Below are 27831 nucleotides of genomic sequence, written 5' to 3'. Positions count from 1 at the left end.
GGTGATCGAAACTCCCTTGTCAAGGCGATTGAAACTGTCTCCGCGGCATGGAGCACCCAAGTTGGCTTCACGATGTTAAAGTCCACAGGCCCCGCAGTTGGAGCTTTGATCCCTGGCAAAGGGCTCGCAAGCTCCGCGATGTTGATGTCCCACACACTCCCGCGGCTTGGAGCGCCTGTCGGTCTCCAGGAAATGCCGCCAACTCCACGATGTTAGGCCGCAGTGGGTTCAGAGATACGGTACGGAAAAAAAAAACGCATCTCCCTCGAGGTAAGAGATTGAAAAATAGTTTCCCCCAACCCCCCTGCCCCCACCCCCCACATAAAACAAACCAAGGAACACAAAAACATACTTTTTAACACATACTAAAAATTAAAAAAAGAAGGACAGACAGACTGTTGGCAAGGCTGTTTATGTTAATTTTTATGTAGATGTGTGCCTTGTTGCTTTTCTTTTAGGATGGCTGTGTGGTAATACAAATATCACTGTACCTTAATTGGTACACGTGACAATAGACCTTTGAAACCTTTGAAGGACAGAGGTGTTTTGAGAGAGAAATCCAGGCCACTGATGGAAGAGTAAAGTTGGGGAGACTGTCAACAGGTTGTATTCAGAGCAATGGTCACTGTGGGTTGGACTCTGGGGTTGATTGTGGAGGGAAGGTCAGATAATCAGGTGCCCTGGGAAGCCTCATCTCAAAGTGCTTCAGTCAAGTTTGTTCTTTCTATGTCCCCTCACTCTGTGTAGACAGATTGAGCCGCACTTAAACATCAGGTAGATCAGCAGCAGGGCCACAGTAAGAAGGATGCCGATTGCATCCAAGCAGTGGTACTGCACCCAGTTCAGATGGTGAGCGGCAGTTTGCAAATGTTTGGCTCCTCTGTGCTTCATCACAAACTCCACCCAATAGACAGAGAGAGCCAGGGGCTCCACCGGCCGATCCTTGTGCAGTGAAGATAACCTCATCATGGCTTCCTTGTATCTGAAACATACAGTTGTTGCACAGTTAAGATAGTCGTCCTCATTGAAGAGTTGCTAAAACCAGATATGAACTTTCTCTGACCCCATAGGATCTATCTAGCTAGTACAGCAGTATTAATAGGTTGAAGGTAGACACTAAATGCTGGAATAACTCAGTGGGACAGGCAACATCTCTGGAGAGAAGGAATGGGGGACGATTCGGGTCGAGACCCTTATTCAGACTGATGTCAGGGGGGTGGGCGGGACAGAGATAGAATGCAGTCGGAGACAGTGAGACTGGTGGGAGAACTGGGAAGGGGGAGGGGATGGAGAGAGAGAGGGAAAGCAAGCGCTATTTGAAGTTAAAGAAGTCAATGTTCATACCGCTGGGGTGTAAGCTACCCAAGTGAAATAGGAGGTGCTGTTCCTCCAACTCGTGCTGGGCCTATCTCTGACAATGGAGGAGGCCCAGGACAGAAAGATCAGATTGGGAATGGGAGGGGGAGTTAAAGTGCTGAGCAACCAGTAGATCAGGTAGGTTAACCAGTGGAGCGGAGGTGTTCAGCGAAACGATCACCGAGCCTGCGCTTGGTCTCGCCAATGTACAGGAGTTGACACTTGGAACAGCAGATACAGTAGATGAGGTTGGAGGAGGTGCAGGTGAACCTCTGCCTCACCTGAAAAGACTGTTAGGGTCCTTGGATGGAGACGAGGGGGGAGGTAGAGGGACAGGTGTTGCATCTCCTGCGGTTGCAGGGGAAAGTACCTGGGGAGGGGGTGGTTTTGGTGGGAAGGGACAAGTTGATCTGGGAGTTACGGATGGAACGGTCTCTGCAGGAAGCAGAAAGGGGTGGAGGTGGGAAGATGTGATTAGTAGTGGGATCACGTTGCATGTGGCAAAAATGTTGGAGGATTATATGCTGTATGCGACGGCTAGTGAGAACAAGGGGGACTCTGCCCTTGGTACGAATGGGGGGAAGAGGAGCAAGAGTGGAGCTGCGGGATATTGAGAAGACCATAGTGAGAGCCTCATCTATAATGGAAGAGTGGAACCCCTGTTTCCTAAAGAATGAGGACATCTCCGATGCCCTGGTATGGAAATCCTCATCCTGGGATGTGAATTGGGAGTAGGGGATAGAGTCTTTACAGGAAGCAGGGTGGGAAGATGTGTAGTCTAGATAGCTATGGGAGTCAGTTGGTTTGTAGTAGATGTTGGTCAATAGTCTGTCTCTTGCGATGGAGACAGTGAGATCTAGAAATGGTAGGGAAATGTCGGTCTGTCTCCTATATTAATAGGTTTACTAGTGTTACGATAATAATGTGCCACACTCATCACACTGTTGTCTTTGTTATAAATGCAGCATAATTGAATGTTGAATTAAGAGCCCAAAGTCTTTCTGCCACATTAGGATGCCAATTCCAGTCCATCCCTATTCAGCTTGTTTAAAACTTGGGAGCAAGTTATATTTTCATTATGAACTGATTTAAAATATGGAAAAGTTCATGAGTATTAAAACGTTGCATGAAATCTAGTAACTTTTCAGTTCCTCAGGCAGCATCTCGGGAGAGAAGAAATGGGTGACGTTTCGGGTTGAGACCCTTCTTCAGACTGATGCTCAGTCTGAAGAAGGGTCTCGAACCGAAACGTCACCCATTCCTTCTCTCCCAGGATGCTGCCTGACCCGCTGAGTTACTCCAGCATTTTGTGTCTACCTTCGATTTTAACCAGCATCTGCAGTTTTTTTCCTACACAACTTTTCAGTTCTTTTTGATTTCAGGGTATGTGAGCAGGCTGTTTAGTGCTTGTTAAGCATTTCTGGAATGAGAAGTGTGAGTAAGACAATGCATGGGTTTGCATGTGAGGAGTTGCTCAAGTAATCCCCGTTTGAAAGTATATGTTTAAAAGGTGTCGACCTTGCAATCACTGTAGGCTTTAGAGTTAGAAGCCTTTAAGCCTTTGCAAAAGGCAAACTGCTGGAGGAACTCAGAGGGTCAAGCAGCCCCCTCCCCCCCCCCCCCCCCCCCCCACACACACACACACACACACACACACCCCTGCAATCTTGTTTTTTTTATATGCAACCTTTAAGTATATGCTGGTTAATAATTTTTCATTTCAATTATTTTGTATTCATTTGATTACATTCATGGATTTCTTTTGTTTCATGCAGTCTACATTACAATATTTGGTACTGCATAGTGTTAATACGGAAGAATGGATCGACTGGGGTTCTATTCACTGTAATTTAGAAGGAGAAGGGGGGATCATAGAAACATATAAAATTCTTAAGGGATTGGACAGGCTCGATGCAGGAAAAATGTTCCCCATGTTGGGGGAGTCCAGAACCAGGGGCCACAGTTTAGGAATAAGGGGTCGGCCATTTAGGACTGAGATGAGGAAAAACTTTTTCAGCCAGAGAGTTGTGAATCTGTGGAATTCTCTGCCACAGAAGACAGTGGAGGCCAATTGACTGGATGTATTCAAGAGAGAGTTAGATATAGATAGCTCTTGGGGCTAACGGCATCAAGGGAGATGGGGAGAAAGCAGGAACAGTGTACTGATTCTGGATGATCAGCCATGATCATGTTGAATGGTGGTGCTGGCTCGAAGGGCCCAATGGCCTACTCCTGCACCTATTTTCTATGTTTCTAATATGAACATTCACTATTGCACAATTTAATTAGTTCAATACACATCTGAGGCCCAAACTGGACTGACCTCCCACACTCAGAAATAGGCTTTGACGAGGAAGAGGAAGCCATACATCTGAGTTGGGTATGAAAGTATCAAGAAAAAATCGTTTTCTTAATTCATGCTTTCATTTATGTAAAATATTGTAAAATTATGTAAAATCCTTTCCAAGTTATGTAAATGAGTTACATTTATATTTTAATGATGGGGACTCTTTAAAAAGGGGATGTCATGCTTCCTTTAAGCTCTGCTCTCTTTTGCAATTTTTAGGCAGCCACAAAGACTTTGAAGAGTTAATGTAGGACACAATTATGTGAATAACACTGACCTGGTATCATTGATAACACTTGTTAATGCATCCACAAGATCTTGGGTATTAATATCTTTCAAAGGCAAACCAACTCCAGCTCCACGATGCATCATTTTATGCATATTTTCTGCCTGATCTCCAAATAATGGCAACATGACCATCGGCACAGCACTGCAGATCGCTTCGTAGATTCCATGTGTCCCTCCGTGGGTCAGGAAAGCTCGTGTTTTGGGATGCGCTAGATCGCAAATAAATGGAAAATGAAAAATTACTCCCTTTGTTATCCAGTGAAACTTGAATCAATAACTTACAGAATCTGCAGCATTAGAAGACCAGGAAAACGGTATGTAATGTAAAGGCCATGACACGATTTACTTGCGGAGGCAGATAATGAGAAACTATTTGGGGAGTTTAAGACTATGAAGTATACTTCAAAGTTAGACATGAAGATAAGAAACACTGGGACACACAAAAAGTGGTTGAGATTCAGAAAGTTTTAAAAATGACAATTGATGTTTGGTCAATTATGAATTTTACATCTGAGATTACTAAAACCTACAAGGATATTCAACAGAGACTACTTTCCTCCTGTAAATCTATTGGGGTAACTGCCTGTTCTCACACCCAACAAACTGTGAGGGAAGACATTACAATCAATACTACACACTTACCCAGCAAATCGTTCTGAGGCAGCCAGTCCATCAGCTTGGTGTTGGGTGCCAGTGTTGAGGGCCTTTCTCCACTGTGTCTCCACAACACCTGTCACAAAAGAGACAAAGGTCAGATGCAGGGTCATAGGGTCACACAGCAGGGAAACAGGCCCTTCAGCCCAATTCATCCATGTGACCAAGATACTGATCTAAGCTATCCTCATTTTCCTGTGCTTGACCAATATCGTCTCGGCTTCTCCTATCCGTACCTGTCCATCCTTTAAATTTTGTCATTATACCTGCCTCTACCACTTGCTCTGGTAGCTTGTTGAATAAGATTATTGGCCAAGTATGCATATACAAGGAATGTGCCTTGGTGCTCCGCTCACAAATGACAACACAAACATACAGTTAACAATTAAGAATAAAGCATAAACACATCAAAACAATAAGGATACACCATTACGGTCTAAACATGTGGGTGAAAATAAACCAGAGCACAAAAGAGACTACAGACTTTGGTTATTGAGTAAAACTATCACTCGTGGAAAAAAAAGCTGTTTTTATGTCTGGCTGTGGCTGCTTTGACAGTCCAGTCGCCTTCCAGAGGGAAGTGCTTCAAAGAGTCTGTGGCCAGGGTGAGAGGGGTCAGAGATGATCTTGCCCGCTCGCTTCCTGACCCTTGCAGTGTATAGTTCATCAATGGGGAGAAGGTTGCAGCCAACAACCTTCTCAGCTGTGCGAACAATCCGTTGCAGCCTCCAGATGTCGTGCTTGGTGGCTGAGCCAAACCAGACCATGATGGAGAAGGTGAGGACGGACTCAATGATAGCAGTATAGAATTGGACCATCATTGCCTGTGGCAGATTGTGTTTCCTCAGTTGCCGCAGGAAGTACATCCTCTGTTGGGCCTTTTTGACTGTGGAGTCGATGGTGGCCCCCATTTAAGGTCCCTGGAGATGATGGTTCCAAGGAACTTAAATGACTTCACAGATGTGACTGTGGTGTTGTTGATGATGAGTGGGGGGGAGGGGAGGGGGATCTCTTTGAAAGTCTACAATTAGTTCCACTGTCTTGAGATCATTGAGCTCCAGGTTGTTGCGATGGCACCAGGATGCCAGCTGTGTCACTTCCCATCTGTCAGCAGATTCCTCCCCATCCCGGATCAGTCCAATCAGGGTAGTGTCATCTGCACACTTGAGGAGCTTGACAGAGGAGTCTGTGGAGGTGCAGTCGTTGGTGTAGAGAGAGTAAAGGAGAGGGGAGAGTACGCAGCCTTGCGGTGCTCCTATGCTGAGGGTCTGCGGGTCCGAGATGTGCTTTCCCAGCCTCACATGCTGCTTCCTGTCCGTCAGGAAGTTGATGATCCACCGACAGAGGGGGTTCAGGCACAGTCAGCTGGGAGAGTTGAGTGTAATAGCTCTGGCACAATGGTGTTAAATGCAGAGCTAAAGTCCACAAACAGAATCCTGGCATAGGTCGCCTTGCGGTCGAGGTGCTACCGACACCATCTTGCCCTTCATATTCTCTTTCAATCTTTCCCTTCTCACAAATCTATGCCCTCTAGTTTTAGACCTCTACTTTGAGAAAAAGATTGTGACTATCTACCCGATCTATTTCCTCATGATTTTATGTACCTCTATAAGGTCACCCTTCAACCTCCTTAGCAACAGTCAATTTCATCTTGTCTTTCCCTGAGATTTCAGTGTGGCTCTGTAGATGGAACTCAAACATCTGACCCACTGGGTCCAGGGATAAAGTTTAACATCAGTGGCACAAGCAAAAAACCTTGCCTTACTCCTCTGATGCTGTATATAGGGAGTGCAGCACTGTTGATGCAATTATTTGGGTGAGATGTGAAAATGATATTCCATTCTCAGGTGGATGGAAATGATCCCACAGCTATTGTTCTGAAGAAGTGCAGAAGAATTCTCCCAGTGATCCACGATATTATTGACCCCTCAAGTAATATCACCAAGAATGGATTGTCTGGTCCTTGTCACACATCAAAAATACTTTCCCAATGTAGAAACAAGGAACTCAGGACTGGAATGAGCAGTGTTAACCACAGTCAGGAGCTCTCACTGAGCTTTAGGCCCATGGTGCAAATTACCACTTCACTTGGAGGAAACTAAAAGCATAACGGACCGCAGACATACACCCTTCTGAGAACAAACCAGCCTGGAGGTGGACCCCACACAACAAGCTTAGAAGGGCAGCAACGCATGGTAACCTAACATTATGTTCTGGTCAGAGTAGAACAGAGCTGTAGTCTATGAGTAAAGAGCAAGATTGTGGGAGCTCTGAGATAACTCGATAATTCTTTCAAATCACAGGCCAAAGAATCCCATTGATCCCCTCCTGTGCTCTGATTCTCTGATTCTCTGGGCCTCTTCTCAATCCCTTTCTTCTTTTTTTTGTTGCATTTCTCAAGTCTAGACAGTTGTGGAATCAAGTTAACCCTAAGACAGAGTGTCCGTTCCTTGTGTCTAGACTTCAGAAAGCAATAGTCACCATGACTGAAGTGAAAGAGTTGAATCAAGTTTTTATCAAAGCTCAATGAGTTTACACGACTTTCTTGTACTTGGCTGTGTAAATTTGTTGTGCGTATCAACCAGACAAAAGCCTGCCTCCATTTGTAATCACCTTCTGAGGAAGTTGACCAATTGCTTTTGCAATCATATTGGCAGTTGAGATGGGCATGTCAGCAACCATGGATCCTAAGGAGAAGATCACTGCACCATGTTCTCCAGAACTGTTCATAAATTCCTCTAAGTCCTGGAAAGAATAAAATGGAAATTATTTTAAAAATTTAACAACAAGAGACTGCCACTTTGCCACTCAGGTTCAATTATATTAAGTAATTATGGTGATTCAGAAAACTTGGTTGATGTCCCGATAGCCTATTGTGAGGCAGTCATTGGTGTGGAATCTCTTGCTGGATAGAAGATGCCCTTGAAATTATGTGCATCCTTATGCCATTCTGCTGTTTGGTGTAACACCTAGTTACACCAATGTCTTTAGCACTTGTTAGAATGTAAATATTAGTATATCATGGTTAGCACTATAAACGTTACTGGGGCATAACCACTGATGCTTCACAGGTCTAGGAGCAAGTAGACCTCCAGGTATTGTAACATTGCAGGTACTATCGCAATGTTTAAGAAGCATTTAGAGAGGTACATGTATAGGACAGCTCACGAGGAATATGGGCCAAAAGCAGGCAGGTTGGACGAGTGTAGATGGGACAAGTCAGTCAGCGTGGGCAAGTTGGTTGAATAGTCCGTTCCACGCTGTATGACTCTAAGTACCATAAAATTGGGCCTCTGTAATGAGTAACAGAGCTCTCTAGAATAAAGATTCTTATTAATGAATTTAAATCATTCAGTGGAGAGTCCAAACTTTCTTTTACTTTAAGATAGACATAAAAAGCTGGAGTAACTCAGTGGGTCAGCCAGCTTCTTTGGAGAGAAAGAATGGGTGACGTTTTGGGTCGAGACCCTTTTTCAGACTGGTTAGGGATAAGAGAAATGAGAGATATAGATGGTGATGTGGAGAGATAAAGAACAATGAATGAAAGAGATGCAAAAAGGTAACGATGATAAAAGAAACAGGGCATTGTAAGCTGTTTGTGGGGTGAAAATGAGAAGCTAGTGTGACTTGGGTGGGGGAGGGATAGAGAGAGAGAGGGAATGCCGGGGCTACCTGAAGTGAGAGAAATCAATATTCACACCACTGGGCTGTAAGCTGCTGGCTGGTTCATAGCTCCCGACCCTTTCTGATACCAGCTCATGAACAAGATCTCTCAAACTCTTCAAGACACCAAGTAAGCATGCAGGTACAGCAGGCAGTGAAGAAAGCTAATGGCATGTTGGCCTTCACTGTGAGAGGATCTGGGGCAGCATGGTGGCGCAGCGGTCTAGTTGCTGCCTTACAGCGAATGCAGCACCGGGAGACCCAGGTTCGATCCAGACTACGGGTGCTGTCTTTCCGGAATTTGTATGTTCTCCTCGTGACCTGCGAGGGTTTTCGCCGAGATCTTTGGTTTCCTCCCACACTCAAAGCGGGGATCACTGGTTGGCGCGGATCCGCTGGGTCAAAGGTCTTGATTCCACACTGTATCTTTAAACTAAACTATAGAAGCAAGGAGGTCCTACTGCAGTTGTACAGGGCTGCAGACTGCACCTGGAGTATTGTGTACAATTTTGGTCTCCTAATTTGAGGAAGGACATTATTGTTATTGAGAGAGTGCAGCGTAGGTTCACCAGATTAATTGCCGTGATGGCGGGACTGACATGATGAAGGAATGTGGCGACTGGGCTTGTATTCACTGGAATTTTGAAGGATGAGAGGGAATCTTATAGAAACATAAAATTCTTAAAGGGTTGGACAGGCTAGATGCAGGAAAAAATGTTCCCGATATTGGGGGAGTCCAGAACCAGGGGTCACAGTTTAAGAATAAGGGGTAGGCCATTTAGGATTGAGATGAGGAAAAACTTCTTCACCCAGAGAGTTGTGATTCTGTGAAATTCTCTGCCACAGAAAGCAGTGGAGGACAATTCAGTGGATGTTTTCAAAAGAGAGTTAGATTTACTGTAGCTCTTAGGGCAAAAGGAATCAAGGGATATTGGGAAAAAACAGGAAAAGGGTACTGATTTTTGATGTTCAGCCATGATCATATTGAATATGCTGACTCAAAGGGCCAAATGGCCTACTCCTGCACTTATTTTTCTATGTTTTCTATGTTCTATGTCTAAGTATATGAATCACAATGTTGTGCCTCTATTTACGAAGTACTGCAAGGAAACTCTGGAACTGTAGACCAGTGAGCCTAACATTTGTGGTAAGACAGAGGACATAGGTTTAAGGCAAGAGGGGAAAGATTTAATAGGAACCCGAGGAGCAATTTTTTTAAACGTTTTTATTCAGAGGGTGGTGTGCTTTGAGATTGAGCTGCCAGAACAGGTAGTTGAGGCAGGTACTAGAAAACCAACATTTAAAAAAACACTTGGACAAGTATATGGATAGAAAATATGTTGAGGAGTGTAGGCCAAATGCTGACAAATGGATCTAGCTTAGATAGGATATCTTTGTTGGCATGGACGAGTTGGGCTAAAAGACCTGTTTCTATGCTGGATGACTCTGAGTCTAATTCCCCCAGCAATAAAAAATGCTGGCTTTCCTAATTACTTGCGGTACTCATATGCCTTTTGCAAAGGTATCTCAGAGGTCTGATCTCTTGTCATTTAAATAGTACGCTTTATATCTTTCATGTCTAAATGGAGAACTCCACATTTTCCCACCTGTGTGAGCCTTTATTTTCTGTAATAACTTTGGATGCAGCTTATTTAATTGCCTTCATGAAACACGTACAGTATCTCTACATTCGCCTGGTCCTCTTTATCCACATTACTTTTTTCACAAACATGACATTGGTTTCACAAAACCTTTTTGACTTTGTTTGATTACCTTGAATTTTTCTAACTGTCCTACTAAAATATATTGTTTAACATTCTCCCTATGACAGATGTTGAGATAACTGGGCTATAGTTTCTTACTCCCTCCTGTTTTGATGAAAATAGTCACATTTGCAGGATAATTCATGGAGGGGGTTGAGTATTTGTGGGGGGGGGGGCAATGTGCACCTCTGAGGGGGAGAAAAGAGGATGACAGTGAGAGGCAATCAATCCAGGGAGGAATAATGGGTCAATGAGACCACATGGGGAAAATTGAAGGGATAGGTAATGTGGGGGACAGTGATGGGAATGGGTGTTAGGGAGAACAAATGGGGAGAGTTGGGGGGGGAAGATAGCACAAGGAAGACTGACGAGGAACACGACGGATAAAGTAAGGGGAGAGTGAGAGGGCGCTAAAATATGAAGATAAATACTTACTGGGGTGTGAGAGAGAGGAAAAGATTGTGGTAGCAGGTTGTGGCTGTTCCTCTTTATCCACATTAGTTTGTTCAAAAACACCAATAAGTTGGTCAAACATGACTTTGAGAGGAAGTGGGGCCCGGCAGGGGGGGGACAGGGGGGGGGGCATCTGCTGCCATGTGCGGCGGGTAGGCTGAAGGTAGCCTAACTTTTCGAGTTAGGTTAAGTTCGGTTAACTTTTGTAACTTTGTCAGTGCCCGAAACGTGGCGACACTTGTGTACTGCCGAGGTGAGATCTGCTATATGATTTTACCGGGTTGTATGCAAAAGAAAGCATTTCACTGTACCCAGGCACGTGTGGCAATAAAGTATCATTGAGTGTGAGATCCATATAAATGGTAGAGACTGTGGGGATTGTAACGGGCGTGGGATTGGGAGTGGAAGAGAGGAGTGTGTGAGAGAGTGAAGGACAATTTATCGGCGACATGGAGAATGTGGGGCAGTGAGAGAGAGGGGGGGGGGGGGAGATTGAGGAAGGCTCGCTGAAAATCTGACATAAAAACAGGAATGCCGGAAGTAATCAGTGATGCTCCCACCTGGGGCAGGGGTTTCCTCTCCTTGCAGTTGATGCCTCCAACAAGGACCATGTTTGGCATCAGTGGTTTGGGGTACTCCATGATGAAGTCGTATCGCAGCAGCCAGATGGAGGTCTGGCTCAGTAGCTGGACCAGAGTCACGTCCTTCTTCAGGAACCTTGTGGCCAGCTCTTCAAACGGTGCATACAGAAAATAACACAGTAACTGTTCCAAGAAAGTGGCCATCGTGTTTGCAGCTCGTTGGAGAAAGGTCATTCGATCGGTGTACCCTGTGAACATTCTTGGCACAAACGAGAGCGGCCGTGGACACTGGGTGGCTGAATATTCCAACCCACAAGGGATTCCTCGCAGCAAGTTGACGATGGGGAGAGTGAGGGACTCACCAACGATCGACCCACAGGGGGAGAAAGGGTCAGTCAGCAGGGCATCGAATCTTTCTTCAGCCAACTCCTCCATCAGCTCCGTGTTAAACAGTAAATACTCGCAATGAGACAGGACAAACTGCCTGAAATCACTTGTATGTTCCAAGCTAAGCCTAACTCTTTCATAAAAAGTCCCGTTGTAAAAAGCCATCTGCACTAGATTTCTGTAATACTGGTCCACGTCATCTTGGCTGAAGGGAATGAAATAGGTCTTGCTGGTGTAGTGACGGGACGTCTTAATCATCAAAGATTTTTCGGGGTAAACGACAACAACCTGGTGTCCTCTTCCGTGAAGCTCCTCCACTATGGTTTTCATGCTGAGCCAATGACTCCCGTCGACAGGGACAACCAGCAGCTTGCCGGTCTCGGCCGGGATCCAAGACCACTGCAAGCAAACCAGGAACCACACGAGTTGGCCAATGCAACGATAAACCGGAGCCATCGTGGGAAGCAACTCAAAGCCACTGTGGAGAGAGCAGTGACAGTCAGATGAGGCCTCGGTATTTAAATACCGCCTAGTGAAACCCCTAGTGAAACCCCCGACAAACCTTGTTACAATCCTATTTTCTACCCAATGACTTGGCCTTCACAGCCGTCCTTATATTCTGAGGCTGTGTCCTCGATCCTAGACTCTCCCACCAGTGAAAACATCTGCTCCACTCTATCCAGGCCTTTCATTTTTGGGTAAGTTTCAATGAGGTCCCCTCTCATCCTTATAAACTCCAGTGAGTATAGACCCAGAGCCTTCAAAAGCTCATCATACATTAACCCAATCATCTTTGGTACCATTCTCGTAAACCTCCTCTGGACCCTGTCCAACACCAGCACAATCCTCCTCAGAAATTGTATTAATTTCAAAATTAATCTTTGTGCCAGTGAGAAAGTGGCTTGTGCAAACAGTGCATATGGGTTGAAACAGTCATGTTAGCAGTCGGACTGATCCGCTCCGCAATCTCAGTTATTTTCAGACCACAGAACTACTTAAAATACAGAAATAAAGTTAAGCAATTTCTAGTCCTTTGAATTTGCACAATGTCTTTAATGACATTAGAGCACCCCATTGTTAATGATTGTTGTAATGTAAATGTTTAATTAAGACATGTGGCCAAAGGCTCCAGAGATTTTAAAATATAGCCTGCCCCCTGCCCCTTGCTGAAGGCAACAGAATTTTTTTTCTCCAAAAATAAACTTTATTCATAGTTTTAAATTATTTACATAACAAAAACAGTGCAAAACCTATTCAGACATTCTCAGCGACTATACATCCATTCATGTCATATTCAGTGGTGTTCATAATTATACTTAAACCAAGCATACATGCCACTCATGCAGCCCCCCCCCCCCCCCCCCCCCCCCCAGGGTGATATCCCTTCCCTTGTTTGAAGGACTCTGCCCCTCAATATCCCACAGCGGAAGGATCCTAGACTATGGTCCTCCCACACAGAGCCTTGGCATTGGCTGCACGAAGCTTCCCTCAGCACATAAACTTGCAATCTGCCAGTTGGGCGAGAATCCCTGATGGACATCTCGGCCGGTGACAGGCAAACAGGTTCGAGCAGACCAAAGAGCGCCTTTCATCGAGTTAATGATCTTTCAGCAGCACTTGGTATCATCTCCGAATGTGTCCCTGGGAACAGTCCGTAAACCAGAGTCCTCCGTAAAGTTGTTCAGGATAAACTATGACAATGACCTTTGCATCCTTCTCCAGACCCTCTTCACAAATCCACACTTTGTAAAGAGGTGGATAACCATCTCCTCTCCAGAGCAGCTGTTTCCATGGCAGCATGAATTGGTAGTAAGATGCCAGAGGTGAGGAAGGATCTGACTGGGAGGACCCCTCTCACTGCCAGCCAAGCGAGCGAGGTCTTGATGCTTGTTGGTGAGTTCTGGCGATGAGGTATTTCCCCAGACATGCTGGGCAATCTGCTTAGGGAGCTGCATCACCAGATCCAGCAAGTCCTTGTCCTGCAGAATGTTATGTGCTGACCACTGCCCAATGGACGTGGTCCAGAAGAATCCACAAAGAACAGGCGGTGCGGCAAAGTCCAGCTGACTGACACATTGCGTCGCATTGGTATCAGGCCCATCCTTATGCAATACCAGGGACAGGTACAACCTCAGCAGGTAATGATATTCAGTACACAATTGCTTTGGCTGAAAGCACAGCCTGATGCAGCCACACACAAAGGTGACTATAAGGGTGAGGATGATGCTATGCACACCTTTGCTCCTGTTGTCTGTCGACTTGCACAACATCTTTGATCCTCAGATGAACTGGAAGACGGCCTGGATGATCACTGAGGCAAAGGAGCAAGAGGCAGGCCACACCTGTGCCAAGTACAGCAGTCACTAGAGCCCCTCATGCCTGATGACCAAATGTTTCCTGGTTATTGAGAGGGAATGCTGTTTCCACAAACCAAATTTTTGCCTGATCTTGGCAATTCACTCCAACCAATTCTTGTTGCATGATTCAGCCCCTCCGAACCAGATCCCCAGCACCTTCAGGAAGTCAGACCTGATAGTGAAGAGGATGGAAAGCAGGAAAGGTCAGTTGAGTCAGTTGCCAAAGAGCATGGCCTCACTCTTCCTGCAGTTGGCTCCTGATGCCAGCTCAGGCTGCTCGCAGATGCTGATCAATCTGCCAACCGACCGCGGATCTGAGCAGAAGACAGCGTTGTTGTCCATGTACAGGGCAGTTTTGATCTGAGTGTCTCTACTGCCTGGCAATGTCACCCCTCTTATGCTCTTGCCCCTCCTGATGGATTTAGCAAAGGGTTCAATGCAGCACACAAGCAAGGCAGGGGAGAGTGGGACACCCTGTCTGACTCCAGACTTAATGGGGAAGTTATGTGATTCCTATCCATTGATTTGACTACACTACAGATATCAATGTAGAGCAGTTGGATCCAGTTCCTGATTCCCTCCTTAAAGCCCATTTTGCAGAGCACATCCAGAATATGTGTTCAATATTCTGTCAAATGCCTTTTCCTTGTTCAAACAACTGTCCACCCCTCTGTCTTGCACATAGACAATGGTATCCCTGAACAGTGTCAGGCTGCCTGCGATTTTCCTGCCAAGTACAGTACTGGTTTGGTTCGGGTAGTTCACCTGTCCCAGAGCAGACTAGATCCAGTTGGAGATGGCCTTGCACAGCATCTTAGTTTTGTTTAATTTATTATTGTCATGTTTACCGAGTTAGAGTGAAAAGCTTTTGTTTGCCTGCTATCCAGTCAAAACAAAATGATGCATGTTTGCAATCAAGCCGTCCACAGTGCACAGATAAAGAATAAAGGGCACAACATTTAGTGCAAGATAAAGTCTGATTAAAGATCATTCCAAAGTTTCCAATGAGGTAGTTAGGAGGTCAGGACCGCACTCCAGCTGATGAGAGAACCATTCAGTTGACTGATTACAGCTGGGAAGAATCTGTCCCTAAATCTGGAAGTATGCATTTTCAAACTTCTGCACCTCTTGCCTGATGGAAGAGGGGAGAAGAGGGAGTGACCAGAGCGAGGCTGGTCCTTGATTATGCGAGTATCCTTGCCGAGGCAGCATGGTGTAGATGGAGTCAATGGAAGGGAGGTTGGTTTGCATGATGGTCTGGGCTACATCCACCTCTCTGCAATTTCTTGCAGTTTTGGATTATGCTGTTCCCAAACCAGGCTTTGATGCATCCTGATAAAATGCTTTTGACGGAGCACTCATAGGAGTTGGAGTGGGTTGTTAGGGCATGCTGAACCTCCTAAGCCTCCTCAGTAAGTAGAGGTGTTGGTGTGCTTTCTTGGTCATAGCTTCAATGTGACTGGTCCAGAACAAATTGCTGGTGATATTTATTCCTCGGAACATAAAGCTTTCAGTGTAGACTGGGGTGTGCGTACTGCTTTGCTTCCTAAAGTCAATCACAATCTCCTTTGTCTTGCTGACATTGAGGGAGAGCATGTTGACTTAGCACCAAGTTGCAAGGTGCTCAATCTCCTTTCTGTGCTTATAGTCGATATTTAGCAGTGAGATGGGTCTCCAATTCCTGATATTATTCCTAACCGCTTGTATGTGAGGGTGATGATACTCTTCCTCATGGAGTCTGTCATGCTGCCAGGCAGAAACATAGCCCACATGGGCACACCCTGTCCTACAGAGCAGCGTACAACTCAGCCAGTGGATGAAGGTGGTCAGCTCTTTCACGGTTAGTAGTTGGTCCAGACTCTCCCAATTATTGTCCACCAAGACCTCCAGTGATAGAGGCCTCACTGAGGGCAGCACAGTGGTGCAGCAATAGAGGTGCTGTCTGCATGGAGTTTATTCGTTCTCATTGGGTTTTGCGTCTTTGACCGTCTCTACCAGGACCTGAGCTGCTGTCCAGTCTGGTGTCGGCACCGCCAGATCGTCCAGCCACATCAATGATGCAGTTGAAGTCCCTGGCCAGGGCGACCAGTTGGGACATTGCCAGCAGCAGTGGGATCTGCTGGAAGACAGCAGATCTGCTCGCTCCGCACGGGCGAGGCGTACAATCGGCGACAGGGTGGCGCAGCGGTAGAGTTGCTGCCTTACAGCGAATGCAGCGCCGGAGACTCAGGTTCGATCCTGACTACGGGCGCCGTCTGTAGGGAGTTTGTACGTTCTCCCCGTGACCTGCATGGGTTTTCTCCGAGATCTTCGGTGTCCTCCCACACTCCAAAGACGTACAGGTATGTAGGTTAATTGACTGGATAAATGTAACAATTGTCCGTAGTGTGTGTAGGATAGTGCTAATGTGCGGGGATCGCTGGGTGGCGCGGACTCGGTGGGCCGAAGGGCCTGTTTCCGCGCTGTATCTCCAAATCTAAAATCTAAAAAAAAATCTACACATTGGTCGTCTGAAGCTGGGAGTTACGGTATATTACATCCACATGAGGAGATGCCCCCCAACCATCTGCCTGACTGCAACGATGGAGAAGTTCGCTCTCTACCCAGCCCCCGTAGCAGGATCCCCAAGCTGCAAGTGAGGCAGTCATTGCCCACTGACCATGCCGACAGTCCATGGGGTAACTGTAGCAACCATCTCCGAGAGCTACAGAGGTGGAGTAGCCCACGCACTTGGATAAAAGTCACATCTGCCTTGACCTTGGGAAGGACCTGCAATGTGTTAACACATTACAAAGTGCTCTTTACACTGCGCATGTTTAGTGATGCCAGTTTTACCTCCATTGTAATGTTGGAGTTCAGTCCTTTGTCCTGAGCCCTCACATCTAGTACATTGCTGAACTGTAGCACTGTTTCTGGGCTCGGGTACTGGGTGTCATCTTCCTCAGGAAGAGGGGTCTCTTCTGGCAACTCTGGCGGTGTTGCTGGAGGGAGATGCCTCCTTGATCCTCTCTCCTCCAGAAGCTCTGTGCCCTCTGTCTCCTGGATCTTGGGTAGTGGTGGATTGAGTGAATGAATGTGGATGTGATGCCTAACAAGTGGACTGCTATGTTTTGTATGGTGCCAAGCTTCATGGGTGCTGTTAAAGCTGCACTTATCCATTGTACTTATCTGGTAGGTCTCCCTGTTCAGTACTGCAGTTTAGAGACAATTTGATCCAGGAGTGCCTAACGACAGGCAACCCCAGGATAAGTAAGTTCACCTGCAACGCAGCACATGAAATTACATCATTGCACGGACCCCGATTTGAAATCATATCAGGAATGCAAGGTTGATGGCAGCGCGCACGGACGCAGCGACTCACAGCTCTCCCTTTCGGTGCGTTTTATGTGTGTTATCTGTGTTATGTCTGTTAGTCAATTTTAGTCATGCAAACCAGGCAAATCAGGCAAATCCTACCTACAACCGAAAGGATCTTCTGATCATAGGATTCCAGTGCAATCGGGACCTTGTGCGCGAATTTCCACACCCGCGAAATATACCGGAAGAGATAGCCAGGACACCGGGCGCTCCGTGGATAGTTGTCGGCGCGAACAGGCGTCGCAGGCGGAGGAGAAACAGGAAGCAAAAGCGAGGATGCCGGTCCAGTATACTTGCCAAGCTAAAGAGACAGCCACACAAACCACCGCTACCCAGCATGTTTCTCACCAACGCCAGATCCATCATCAACAAAATGGACGAACTAAAACTACAGATATCAGCAAACAAACTCGTGGAGGACTGTTGCATTCTCTTAGTAACAGAGACATGGCTTCATCCACTTATCCCAGACGGAGCCATTGAGCTAGCCGGGCGTACAGCGTTTCGTTGGGACAGAAACATCGACTCCGGTAAGAGCAAGGGGGGGTGGTTATGCATTTACGTGCACAACAACTGGTGCACTAACATCCAAATCATAGGTAGCCATTGTTCTCCTGATCTGGAGTCCCTAACAGTTAAATGCAGGCCTTTTTACCTTCCTCGCGAATTTACAGGGGTTATAGTAACAGCAGTCTACATCCCACCGAATGCTAACGCTAGCACAGCTTTAGGCTACCTGCTCGGTGCAATAAACTCACAACAGAGCACATATCCAGAAGCAGCCCACATCATAGCCGGGGACTTTAACCATGTAGACCTAAAGTCAGTTCTCCCGAAACTTGAACAACACATAAGATGTGCTACCAGGGGGAAAAACACACTAGACAAGGTTTATTCAAATATCAAGAAGGGTTTCAGGTCAGCACCACTACCACACCTGGGGCAGTCAGATCACCTGTCCATATTCCTAACTCCAGCATACACCCCACTCAGGAGGAAAGCTCCAGTCACCATAAAGACTGTTAAGACATGGCCTGAAGGAGCTTCCTCGCAGCTGCAGGATTGCTTCGAAAGGACCAACTGGGATATTTTTGAGGATCAGGACTTGGAGGAGTACACATCAACTGTACTTTGCTACATCCAAAACTGTGTTGACAATGTCACCGTCGACAAACGCATCCGGTTGTATCCCAATCAGAAACCCTGGATGACAAAGGATGTCAGGTCTCTCCTCAAGGACCGTAACACCGCCTTCAGGTCTAGTGATAGAGCTCTATACAGTGCTGCTAGAACCAACCTGAAGAGAGGCATCAAGGATGCCAAAGCGTCCTACAAGAGGAAGATTGAGGACCACTTTACCAACAATGACCCACGGCGGGTATGGCAAGGCATCCAGCACATCACCAACTACAAGACCAGCAACCGCACGACTGCCGACGGCGACGCCTCGCTGGCAGAGGAACTTAACTGTTTCTTTGCTCGTTTCGAGGTGAAAGCTACAGTGGCAGACATAACACCCTCTCCAGCACCTGACAGCAACACCTTCACTGTGCAGGAGTATGATGTTAAGCGCGTGCTCAGAGCAGTGAATCCCAGGAAAGCTGCAGGCCCCGATGGTGTGACGGGCAGAGTGCTAAGGGAATGTGCAGACCAATTATCTGAGGTCTTCACAAAAATCTTCAACCTGTCCCTTTTAAAATCCACCATCCCTCCCTGCCTGAAGTCCGCCACAATCATCCCACTGCCGAAAAAGTCTGTCATCAGCGGCCTTAACGACTACCGTCCGGTAGCACTCACACCGGTCATCACAAAGTGCTTCGAGAGACTGGTCCTGCAGCACATCAAAGCCAGCCTCCCACCCACCTTCGACCCACACCAGTTTGCCTACAGAGCAAATAGGTCTACAGGGGATGCCATCGACACTGCTCTTCACACTGCACTGACCCACCTTGAACACCAGGGGAGCTATGTGAGGATGCTCTTCCTCGACTTCAGCTCTGCCTTTAACACGGTCATCCCGAGCAGACTGGTCACCAAACTTTCCTAGTACTTGATATTTTCATCCCGGGCAAACCCTTCTGACTGCCTACCCTATCTATGTCTCTAATAATTTCATATACTTCTATCAGGCCTCCTCTCAACCTTCCTCATAAACGGTCTATTTATGAATGAATGAAGGAATAAGTTTATTGGCCAAGTATGTGCATATACAAGGAATGTGCCTTGGTGCTCCACTCACAAATGACAACACAAACATACAGTTAACAATTAAGAATAAAGCATAAACACATCAAAACATAAGGATACACCATCAGCTCTGCCTTTAACACGGTCATCCCGAGCAGACTGGTCACCAAACTTTCCGGCCTTGGATTTTCCCAAACCATCTGCCAATGGATCAAGGACTTCCTGACCAACCGCCCCCAGACCGTCAAAATAGGCCCTCACCTCTCCTCCACCATTACACTGAGCACCGGCTCACCACAGGGCTGTGTGTTGAGCCCCATCCTTTACTCCCTCTACACTCACGACTGCGCCCCCACCCATCCCACCAACACCATCATCAAGTTCGCGGATGACACGACTGTGGTTGGACTCATCTCAGGAGGAGATGAGACAGCCTATAGGGATGAAATCCAAAGGCTGGCAGCATGGTGTTCAGTGAACAATCTGGTCCTGAACTCCTCCAAAACAAAGGAACTTATAATTGACTTTAGAAAAACCAGTGTAGATTACGACCCACTCTACATCAATGGGGTCTGTGTGGAAAGGGTACCCGCTTTCAGGTTCCTGGGTACGCACATCGCAGAGGATCTTACCTGGTCTACCAACACCATCACCACAGTAAAGAAGGCACAGCAGAGACTCCACTTCCTGAGGATCCTCAGGAAAACCAACCTGCAGGAGAAGCTCATGTTGTCCTTCTATCGCTGCTCCATCGAGAGTGTGCTGGCATACTGTACACCACATGGTATGCCAGCTGCTCAGAAAAGGACAGGAAGGCCCTTCAGAGGGTCATCACGACGGCCCAGAAGATCATCGGCTGCTCACTGCCCTCCCTGGAGCACCTGTTCAGCCTACGCTGCCTCAGTAGAGCAGGCAAAATAATAAAAGATCCATCCCACCCCGGCCACCGTCTGTTTGTTCATCTGCCCTCTGGTCGACGTTTCAGGTCGATCAAATCCCGAACAAACAGACTTAAGAACAGTTTTTACCCCAGGGCCATACGAGAACTGAACACTACCTTTGCACTAGGCAACACCGTTAAAAAATCTTGTACTTAATATAATTGTATTTATGTATTTATTTGTTTTTGCATTTATTGCATATATGTTTGTACGCACCGTCAGGATTGGCTATTTTTTAATTTCGTTGTACTCGTTGCAATGACAATAAATGAATATTATTATTATTATTATTGACCAGACGGATGTCCCTAAATGTAAAATGGTCCTGAAATAATCCAAACAGTCCACTGTCAGCTATCTGAGTGTTCAGAAACCTCAATAGCTCATCATTGGCCCAGCATGTAGCACTCCCTTTCAACTCACCAGGGCCGCATTCACCAGCTTCATTTAAACTTACCGTGTTCTTTGGAAAGTGTATCACAATAATCTGCAACATCAGAAAGAAAGTGAATCAAAAGTGCAATCAATGAGAGTAACATACTGTGAGAAACAGAATGATTAAACCACCAGAGACACGATGATTAATACCTGAAGGAATGAGGGTTTGTGAGAGACAGGACGATTAAACCCGGAGACAGGATGATAAAAGTTTAACACTGCCTTTGTTAAGACACTGAGAGAATGATTGTGGACAGAGATAAGCTACACAACCAGCCACAATCTTAAGAAGGTGTCAACGAGGCAGGAAAGAGTTAAAATGAGTCATGTGGATAGCTACTGCGCTTGCTTAATGAGGTAAATGAACATTGCAAATACGCCCCTGATCCTGAAACTGCTAATTACCATTTACCTGCAATGTATGATCTGGGAATTCACAAAATGCTGGAGTAACTCAGCAGGTCAGGCAGCATCTCGGGAGAGAAGGAATGGGTGACGTTTCGGGTCGAGACAATGTATGATCTGGGAGTTACCCTGGGCGGTACAGAAGATTGTGCACCTCAGCGCTCTGATTGGAAGGAGCCCGAAGGGGAGGGGGATCCAACGAAGGGGAGGGAGATTCAAAGAAGTTGTATTGTATAAAGAGAAGGCACTGTCTTTGTCTCGATGTGTCTCGATTTGGAGAGGCACCCGGCTCTGCAGACTCGTAATAAATATTTCTCGGCCTTTTGGCTAAGATCAAGTGTAGTATCTGTTCTGGCACAATCTAATGTTCTTATAAGAACAGTACAAGAGCAGTATTTGCATTGGATCATCGACGAGGAGCGGAGGTCAGGAGCACGTGTCTGGTTTAGGGGTGGATCCATGCTGGTTGGGTAACCAACCTAACACCCTTATCCAGGTGGGATGGCAGCAGCAAGTGGAGCTGGAGGGCAGGGTATCCGGAATATCGGTGAAGGACCTCAAGGAGGGGAACCCTTTCTCAAGGGATCTCTTCATCAAGAAGGTGCTGCTGGAGGCCTGTGGATTCAAGGCCGGGGACATCTTCTGCCTCCAGGACTTCCCAGGTAACGGATACTTCGACGTTACCTTCCAGAACCCGGCGGGATGGCAGAAGTTGCTGCAGGACTTCCGTGAGAAGGGGGATGAAGCCCCGCTGTCGCTCCTGAAGGTGCAGCCGCTCTTCACCCTCCCCACCCAGAGGGAACGAATGATCATGGTGCACATGTTTAACCCACATGTGCCCGTCGTGGATGTCCTCCCCTTCCTTGCGCGCTACGTCGAAGGGGCCGGAAACTGCGTGGACATAAAGGACTTGTTCGGGATCTGGACGAGCAAGAGGCAAGTGAAGGTGAAGCTGAGGGTGGACGGGAAGGGATTCATCATCCACCCTCCCTCGGTGTTCGCTATCGGAGGGAACCGGGGCTACACGACGTACGTGGGGCAGCCAGGGTGTGCAGGAAATGCAACAAACCTGGGCACGTGGCGGCAGAATGCAGGACAGTCGTCTGCAGAAACTGCAAGTTAGAAGGCCACGAGACAAGGGATTGTAAAGAGAGTAAGAGCTGCAACCTGTGTGGGGAGGCAGGCCACCTTTACAGGGCCTGCCCTAAAAGAGCAAGCACTTATGCACAGGCAATAAGAGGGGCCGCTGCCAGCACACCCAGGGTGGACGAGACGCCTCCTACCACGGCAAAAGCCCAAAAAGGAAAGGAGAGCAGGGGCGATGACAACGCGACCACCAGGAGCCCCCAACCGCAGGACAGAGCCCCCCAGGCCCCTGCCCACGAGGGTGAGTCGATGGAAGAGGGGGAACAGGAAGAGGAGGAATGGCAGTTGGTAAAATCGAGGAAAACATTGAAGGCTGTGCGCACGGAGAAAAAGGCGGAGGGGGCAAGCAAGTCCAGACGAGGCCAAGCAAGACGAGGCCAGCAGCCTCTCCGCATCGGAGGATGAGACGACCAGGAAGAGCCGGCAACGGAGGCAGAGGCAGAGGAAGAAAACGGGGGAGGAGGAAGGTAAGAGAAAGAACGTGTCTGTTGCCCCCCAGCCCCAGGAGACTGGGAGCAGTGCCAATGGGCCCCAGCCCCAGGAGACCGTGAGCGGCACAACGGCCAATGGGCCCCTGCTCCGGGAGACCGTGAGCGGCACAACGGCCAATGGGCCCCTGCTCCGGGAGACCGGGAGCGGCACAATGGCCAATGGGCCCCAGCTCCGGGAGACCGGGAGCAGTGCAGTGGCCAATGGGCCCCAGCTCTGGGAGACCGGGAGCAGTGCAGTGGCCAATGGGCCCCAGCTCCAGGAAACTGGGAGCAGCGCAGTGGCCTCGCCAGAAAATACACCCTGTGCTGAGGAAGCCACCAACCTGTACCACTACCTGTGCGACAAAAATGTGCAGGAACTCAGCCAGATGATTGGCATGCGGGAGGATCGCCTGGGACACTAAAGGACAATGGAGCTGAAACTGGCATCCTTAAACGTGCGCAGTGTGAAGAGCACTGCGCGATGTGTAACCGCCTTGCAGTACCTGGCCAAGGTAAAGGCGGATGTGACTTTTTTACAGGAGTGCGGGCTGCCACACCTTCGCTGCTATCGGAGGTGGTCGCGATGGTGGCCCTACGGACTGTCGGTATGGTCGGGGGGAAATGATTGTCGTGCGTCCGGTCTGGGGATCTTGCTGCGGGGAGGGGGCTTCACCATCACTGAGGTAAGGGAGGTGGTGGGGGGTCGTCTCTTGGTGGTGGATGTAATGTACCGTGGTTCTCCGCTCCGGCTGATTAATGTGTATGCCTCACCCAGGTGGAGCGAGCGGGTGGCCGTCCTCCAGCAGCTCCCACCGCTGCTGGCCACGTCTAGACCGCTCGTTCTGGCCGGTGACTTCAACTGCATCATCGATGCAGCTGGACGATCCGGCAGTGCCAACCACAGACTGGACGGCACCTCCAAACTCCTGGTGGAAACGGTCAAAGATGCAAAGCTGCGCGACGCCTTCAGTGACCCTGCAGGCGGAGTCCAGCCACGGTTCACCTGGTCAGGACCGAACGGTTCAGCCCAGTCCCGGATAGACTTCCTCTTCACATCGAGGGCCGTCACGGTCAGACACACCGACCTCGCGCCGGTGTTCTTCTCTGACCACTGCCTCCTTCAGGCCACCTGTCACCTACAGGAGGACCGGAAGGCAGGCAGAGGGACGTGGAAGCTAAACGTGGAGCTGTTGACCCCGGAGAACGTTAAGGAGCTAAAGAGGGACTACGCATGTTGGAGAACTGTGAGGCCCCTCTTTGACTCCCAGACACTCTGGTGGGAGGCAACAAAGGAGAACATCAAGAAGTTCTTCGTCTCCAAAGGTGTTCAGAGAGCAAGACAGGGTAAGAGGGAACTGTGTCAACTCCAGACAGATTTGCAGCAGCTACTCCTTCTGCAGAGGAGAGGGGTGGATGTGAGGGAGGAACTGAGAGAGTTGAAGGGCCGGCAAGCTCGGCTCTTTACCTCTGAATCCTCCAAGATCATCTTCCGGTCCAGGGTCCGCCATGTTGAGCAGGATGAGACGTGCTCACGTTACTTCTTCCATAAGGTTCACAGGGGGAGCTCTGTGATCAAAAGCCTTAGGGAGGAGGACGGCTCGGTAACATCCTCACAGACAGACATGCTCAAGATCTGCAGATCCTTTTATAAGGATCTGTACGATGTAAAGACCACAGACAGCACCGCCTCCCAGAACTTCCTGTCCTCCATCACGGAAGTCTTGGACGACAGCAAGCGGGAGAGTCTGGACCAACCACTGACCCTGGAGGAGCTGACTGGCTCCATCCGTTCCTTTGACTCGAGTAAAACTCCCGGAGGCGATGGCTTACCGGCAGAGTTGCACTCGGCTCTGTGGGACTGGGTGGGCCCGGACCTGCTGGAAGTGTACAACGATATACTTCTAGCCGGCAGCATGTCAGACTCTATGAGGAAGGGCAACATCACCCTGATCTACAAGCAGAAGGGGGAGATGAATGACTTAAGGAATTGGAGACCCATCACATTGTTGAATGTAGACTACAAGATCCTGTCTAAGGCCATCGCCAACCGGGTCAAGTCTGCTCTGGGACAGGTGATCCACCCGGACCAAACCTGTGCTGTACCTGGCAGGAAAATCTCAGACAGCCTGGTGCTGCTGAGAGATACCATTGCCAACGTGCAGGACAGATGGGTGGATGCCTGCCTGGTCAGCTTGGACCAGGAGAAGGCCTTCGACAGGATATCGCACACGTACATGAGGGACGTGCTCTCCAAAATGGGCTTTGGGGAGGGAATCAGGAAGTGGATACAACTGCTCTACTCCGATATCTGTAGTGCAGTCCAAATTAATGGGTGGGAATCAGACAGCTTCCCCGTCAAGTCTGGAGTCAGGCAGGGTTGCCCTCTTTCCCCTGTCTTGTTCGTCTGTTGCATTGAACCCTTTGCCGAATCCATCAGGAAGGATGCGAGCATAAGAGGAGTGACACTGCCAGGTAGTGGGGGCACTCAGGTCAAGGCCTCCCTGTACAAGGACGATGTCGCCGTCTTCTGCTCGGATCCAGGGTCGGTCCGCAGACTGATCAGCGTCTGCGACCAGTTTGAGTTGGCCACGGGGGCCAGGGTAAACCGCAGGAAGAGCGAGGCCATGCTCTTTGGCAACTGGCCCGACCGATCTTCCATCCCCTTCACCATCAAGCCTGACTTCCTGAAGGTGCTGGGGATCTGGTTCGGGAAGGCTGAGGCTGGAGCTGTGGAAGCAGCGCTCCCTCTCCATCACGGGGAAAAACCTGGTCATCAGGTGTGAGGTGCTCTCGGGGCTGCTGTACTTGGCGCAAGTGTGGCCCGTCCCTCCCTCCTACGCCACGGGGATCACCCGGGCCGTCTTCCGCTTCATCTGGGGGTCGGCGATGGACCGGGTGCGACGAGCCACGATGCACAAGTCGGCAGACAACGGGGGTAAAAGCCCAACGTCGCCCTCATTCTGATGGCCACTTTCGTGTGTGGCTGCATCAGGCGGAGCATAGAGCCAAGGCACGTGGGCACCAAATGCCACTACCTGCTGAGGTTCTACCTGTCCCCGGTGTTGCGAAGGATGGGCCTGGCGCAGATGCCACGCAATGTGCCAGTCAGCTGGACATTGCCGAACCATCTGTTGTTTGTGGACAAGTTCGTCCGGACCAACACCTTTGACCACAAGTCCATCGGGCAGTGGTCAGCACGGAACGTCCTGCAGGCACTGCAGGGGAATGACTCCATGGATCCTGTGGCGTGGTTCCCAGAACAGACAGCCCAGCTTGTCTGGCAAAATGCCTCATCGCCAGTACTCACCAACAAGCACAGACCTGGCTTGGCTGGCGGTGAGGGGAGCCCTCCCAGTCAGATCCTTCCTGCACCGCCGGAACCTCACTACCAGCGCACGCTGCCCTCGGGACGGCTGCTACGGAGAGGAAACGGTGGCCCACCTCTTCAAAGAGTGTGGATTTGCCAGGAGAGTCTGGAGAGGTCTGCAGGGGTCCCTGTCACGATTCATTCCGAGCAGCTCCGTCACAGAGGACTCTGTGCTCTACGGACTGTTCCCAGGGACGCATTCCGAGTCTGACATCGAGTGCTGCTGGAAGGTCATCAACTCGGTGAAAGACGCTCTTTGGTCTGCCCGATCCTTGTTGACCTCCCAGCGGAGCGAGCTGTCCGTCAAGGAATGTTGCCGACTGGCCCACTGCAGACTGCAGGAGTACGTGCTGAGGGACGCTCTGAAGCTCGGTGCAGCCAACGCCAAGGCCCTGTGGGGGAGGACCACAGTCTAAGGTCCTTCCGCTGCTGGACATGGGGGGCAGGGTGTGGTGGAGAGAGACGCCCCTCCAAATAAGGGATATGTATGTAAATGTATGTAAATGTCTAAGTAAATGCCTGTATTGAATATGTAACCTCCGGAAATGTCGGATGGGTTTGTTTAAAAAAGATGTTTTGTAAATGATATTTATTACTTGAATAAAGTATATTTTGATTAAAAAAAAAATTTTTTTAAAAAGTAATAAATATTTCTTGTTTCAACGACTTTGTCTCTGGCATCGTGATTGTGAGCACCAAAGTTACATCTCACAAGCTATAGTAACATGGTAACTATCTTGGACCAGAGTTCATTGTCAAGCTGTTTTTCACTTTGCTCAGCATATGCCGTGAGAAAGAAACTACAAAAGGTGCTTGAGCAAGAAGACAAATGACCCTGAAAGCAGCAACGGTTAGCAATTAAAATTTAGTAGTTAGCACATTAAGAGTCAAGGGTATTTAATTGTTATATCTACCGAAACAGAACAATAAAATCCATACATAAACACAGAGAAGAGTGGTATTTCTAGTTAATTTATTATCTTTGAAGAGAATGTCTAAAACTATTTAAGAAAAAAGACTGCTTCAAAAGGATATGAGTTCAGAAAAAGCATACAGTTTAACATTACATTACTTTGATACAATGAATATTGGAACAAGGTTTTCATTAGATAGGAGACAAGTTTAAAAACTATATTTAAAATCCTGAAATTGTTTTCTGTGTGATATTGATCTATGCTTTGGTATGAATAACAACCATTCCACATTCCTCACCATTCGACTTACTCAGAGAATGTAATGAACCAGTAACCACTAAGAAAGCAGTGACAATCGATCCAACCAACTTGCTTTAATTATCCCTTCATTTCATTCAATTAATAAAGAATTTTGGTAGAACAGATTTTGGGAAATGCACTCACCACAAATCTATAAGAAGAAATTGTGCAGATCTCCAGAAGGATAAGCTGGGTAAAGTAGCTCCAAACTCAGCAGCTCAAATTTCACCTCACGGAATGGGTAAAGGCAGATCAAACTTCTTCTTAACACTAGCTGACTAGGCCACACCCCCACAGCAAAATGATTGAGGATTTAACAATATCAGGCCTCGGCCTCTCAAGCAAGTTCCCTCATTTAATAAGATCAAGGTTGAACTGACAGTAAACACATTCTGCTTGCCCTCAGTAATGTTACACCCCTTTGAAGTCTGTAGTCTCTTCTTTGCCGTGGTTT

At 48.1% G+C, this 27831-nt stretch overlaps 1 protein-coding gene and 1 pseudogene across 2 annotated transcripts; one reads left to right on the top strand and one right to left on the bottom strand.

Annotated features, from left to right (window-relative positions):
* Positions 1-414: 414 nt before the first annotated feature.
* Positions 415-27617, bottom strand: LOC144595839 (UDP-glucuronosyltransferase 1A1-like). 2 transcript variants are annotated; one of them, XM_078403590.1, is made up of 6 exons: positions 27522-27617; positions 11085-11970; positions 7259-7390; positions 4634-4721; positions 3981-4200; positions 415-982 (listed from the first exon to the last, which is right to left on the bottom strand). In XM_078403590.1, exons 2-6 carry the CDS (start codon positions 11946-11948, stop codon positions 706-708), a joined length of 1581 nt encoding a protein of 526 aa, XP_078259716.1. In that variant the 5' UTR covers positions 11949-11970; positions 27522-27617; the 3' UTR covers positions 415-705. The 2 variants fall into 2 exon arrangements, with proteins under 2 accessions (XP_078259716.1, XP_078259715.1); XM_078403589.1 differs by lacking the exon at positions 27522-27617 and adding an exon at positions 26238-26359.
* Positions 21485-21575, top strand: LOC144596399 (U2 spliceosomal RNA; annotated as a pseudogene).
* Positions 27618-27831: the final 214 nt, after the last annotated feature.

The sequence above is a fragment of the Rhinoraja longicauda genome, chromosome 8 (genome assembly GCF_053455715.1).
Source record: "Rhinoraja longicauda isolate Sanriku21f chromosome 8, sRhiLon1.1, whole genome shotgun sequence".
NCBI classification, from domain to species: domain Eukaryota; kingdom Metazoa; phylum Chordata; class Chondrichthyes; order Rajiformes; family Arhynchobatidae; genus Rhinoraja; species Rhinoraja longicauda.
Note: the sequence above shows the minus strand (reverse complement) of the source record. Positions and strands in the feature narration are given on the sequence as shown.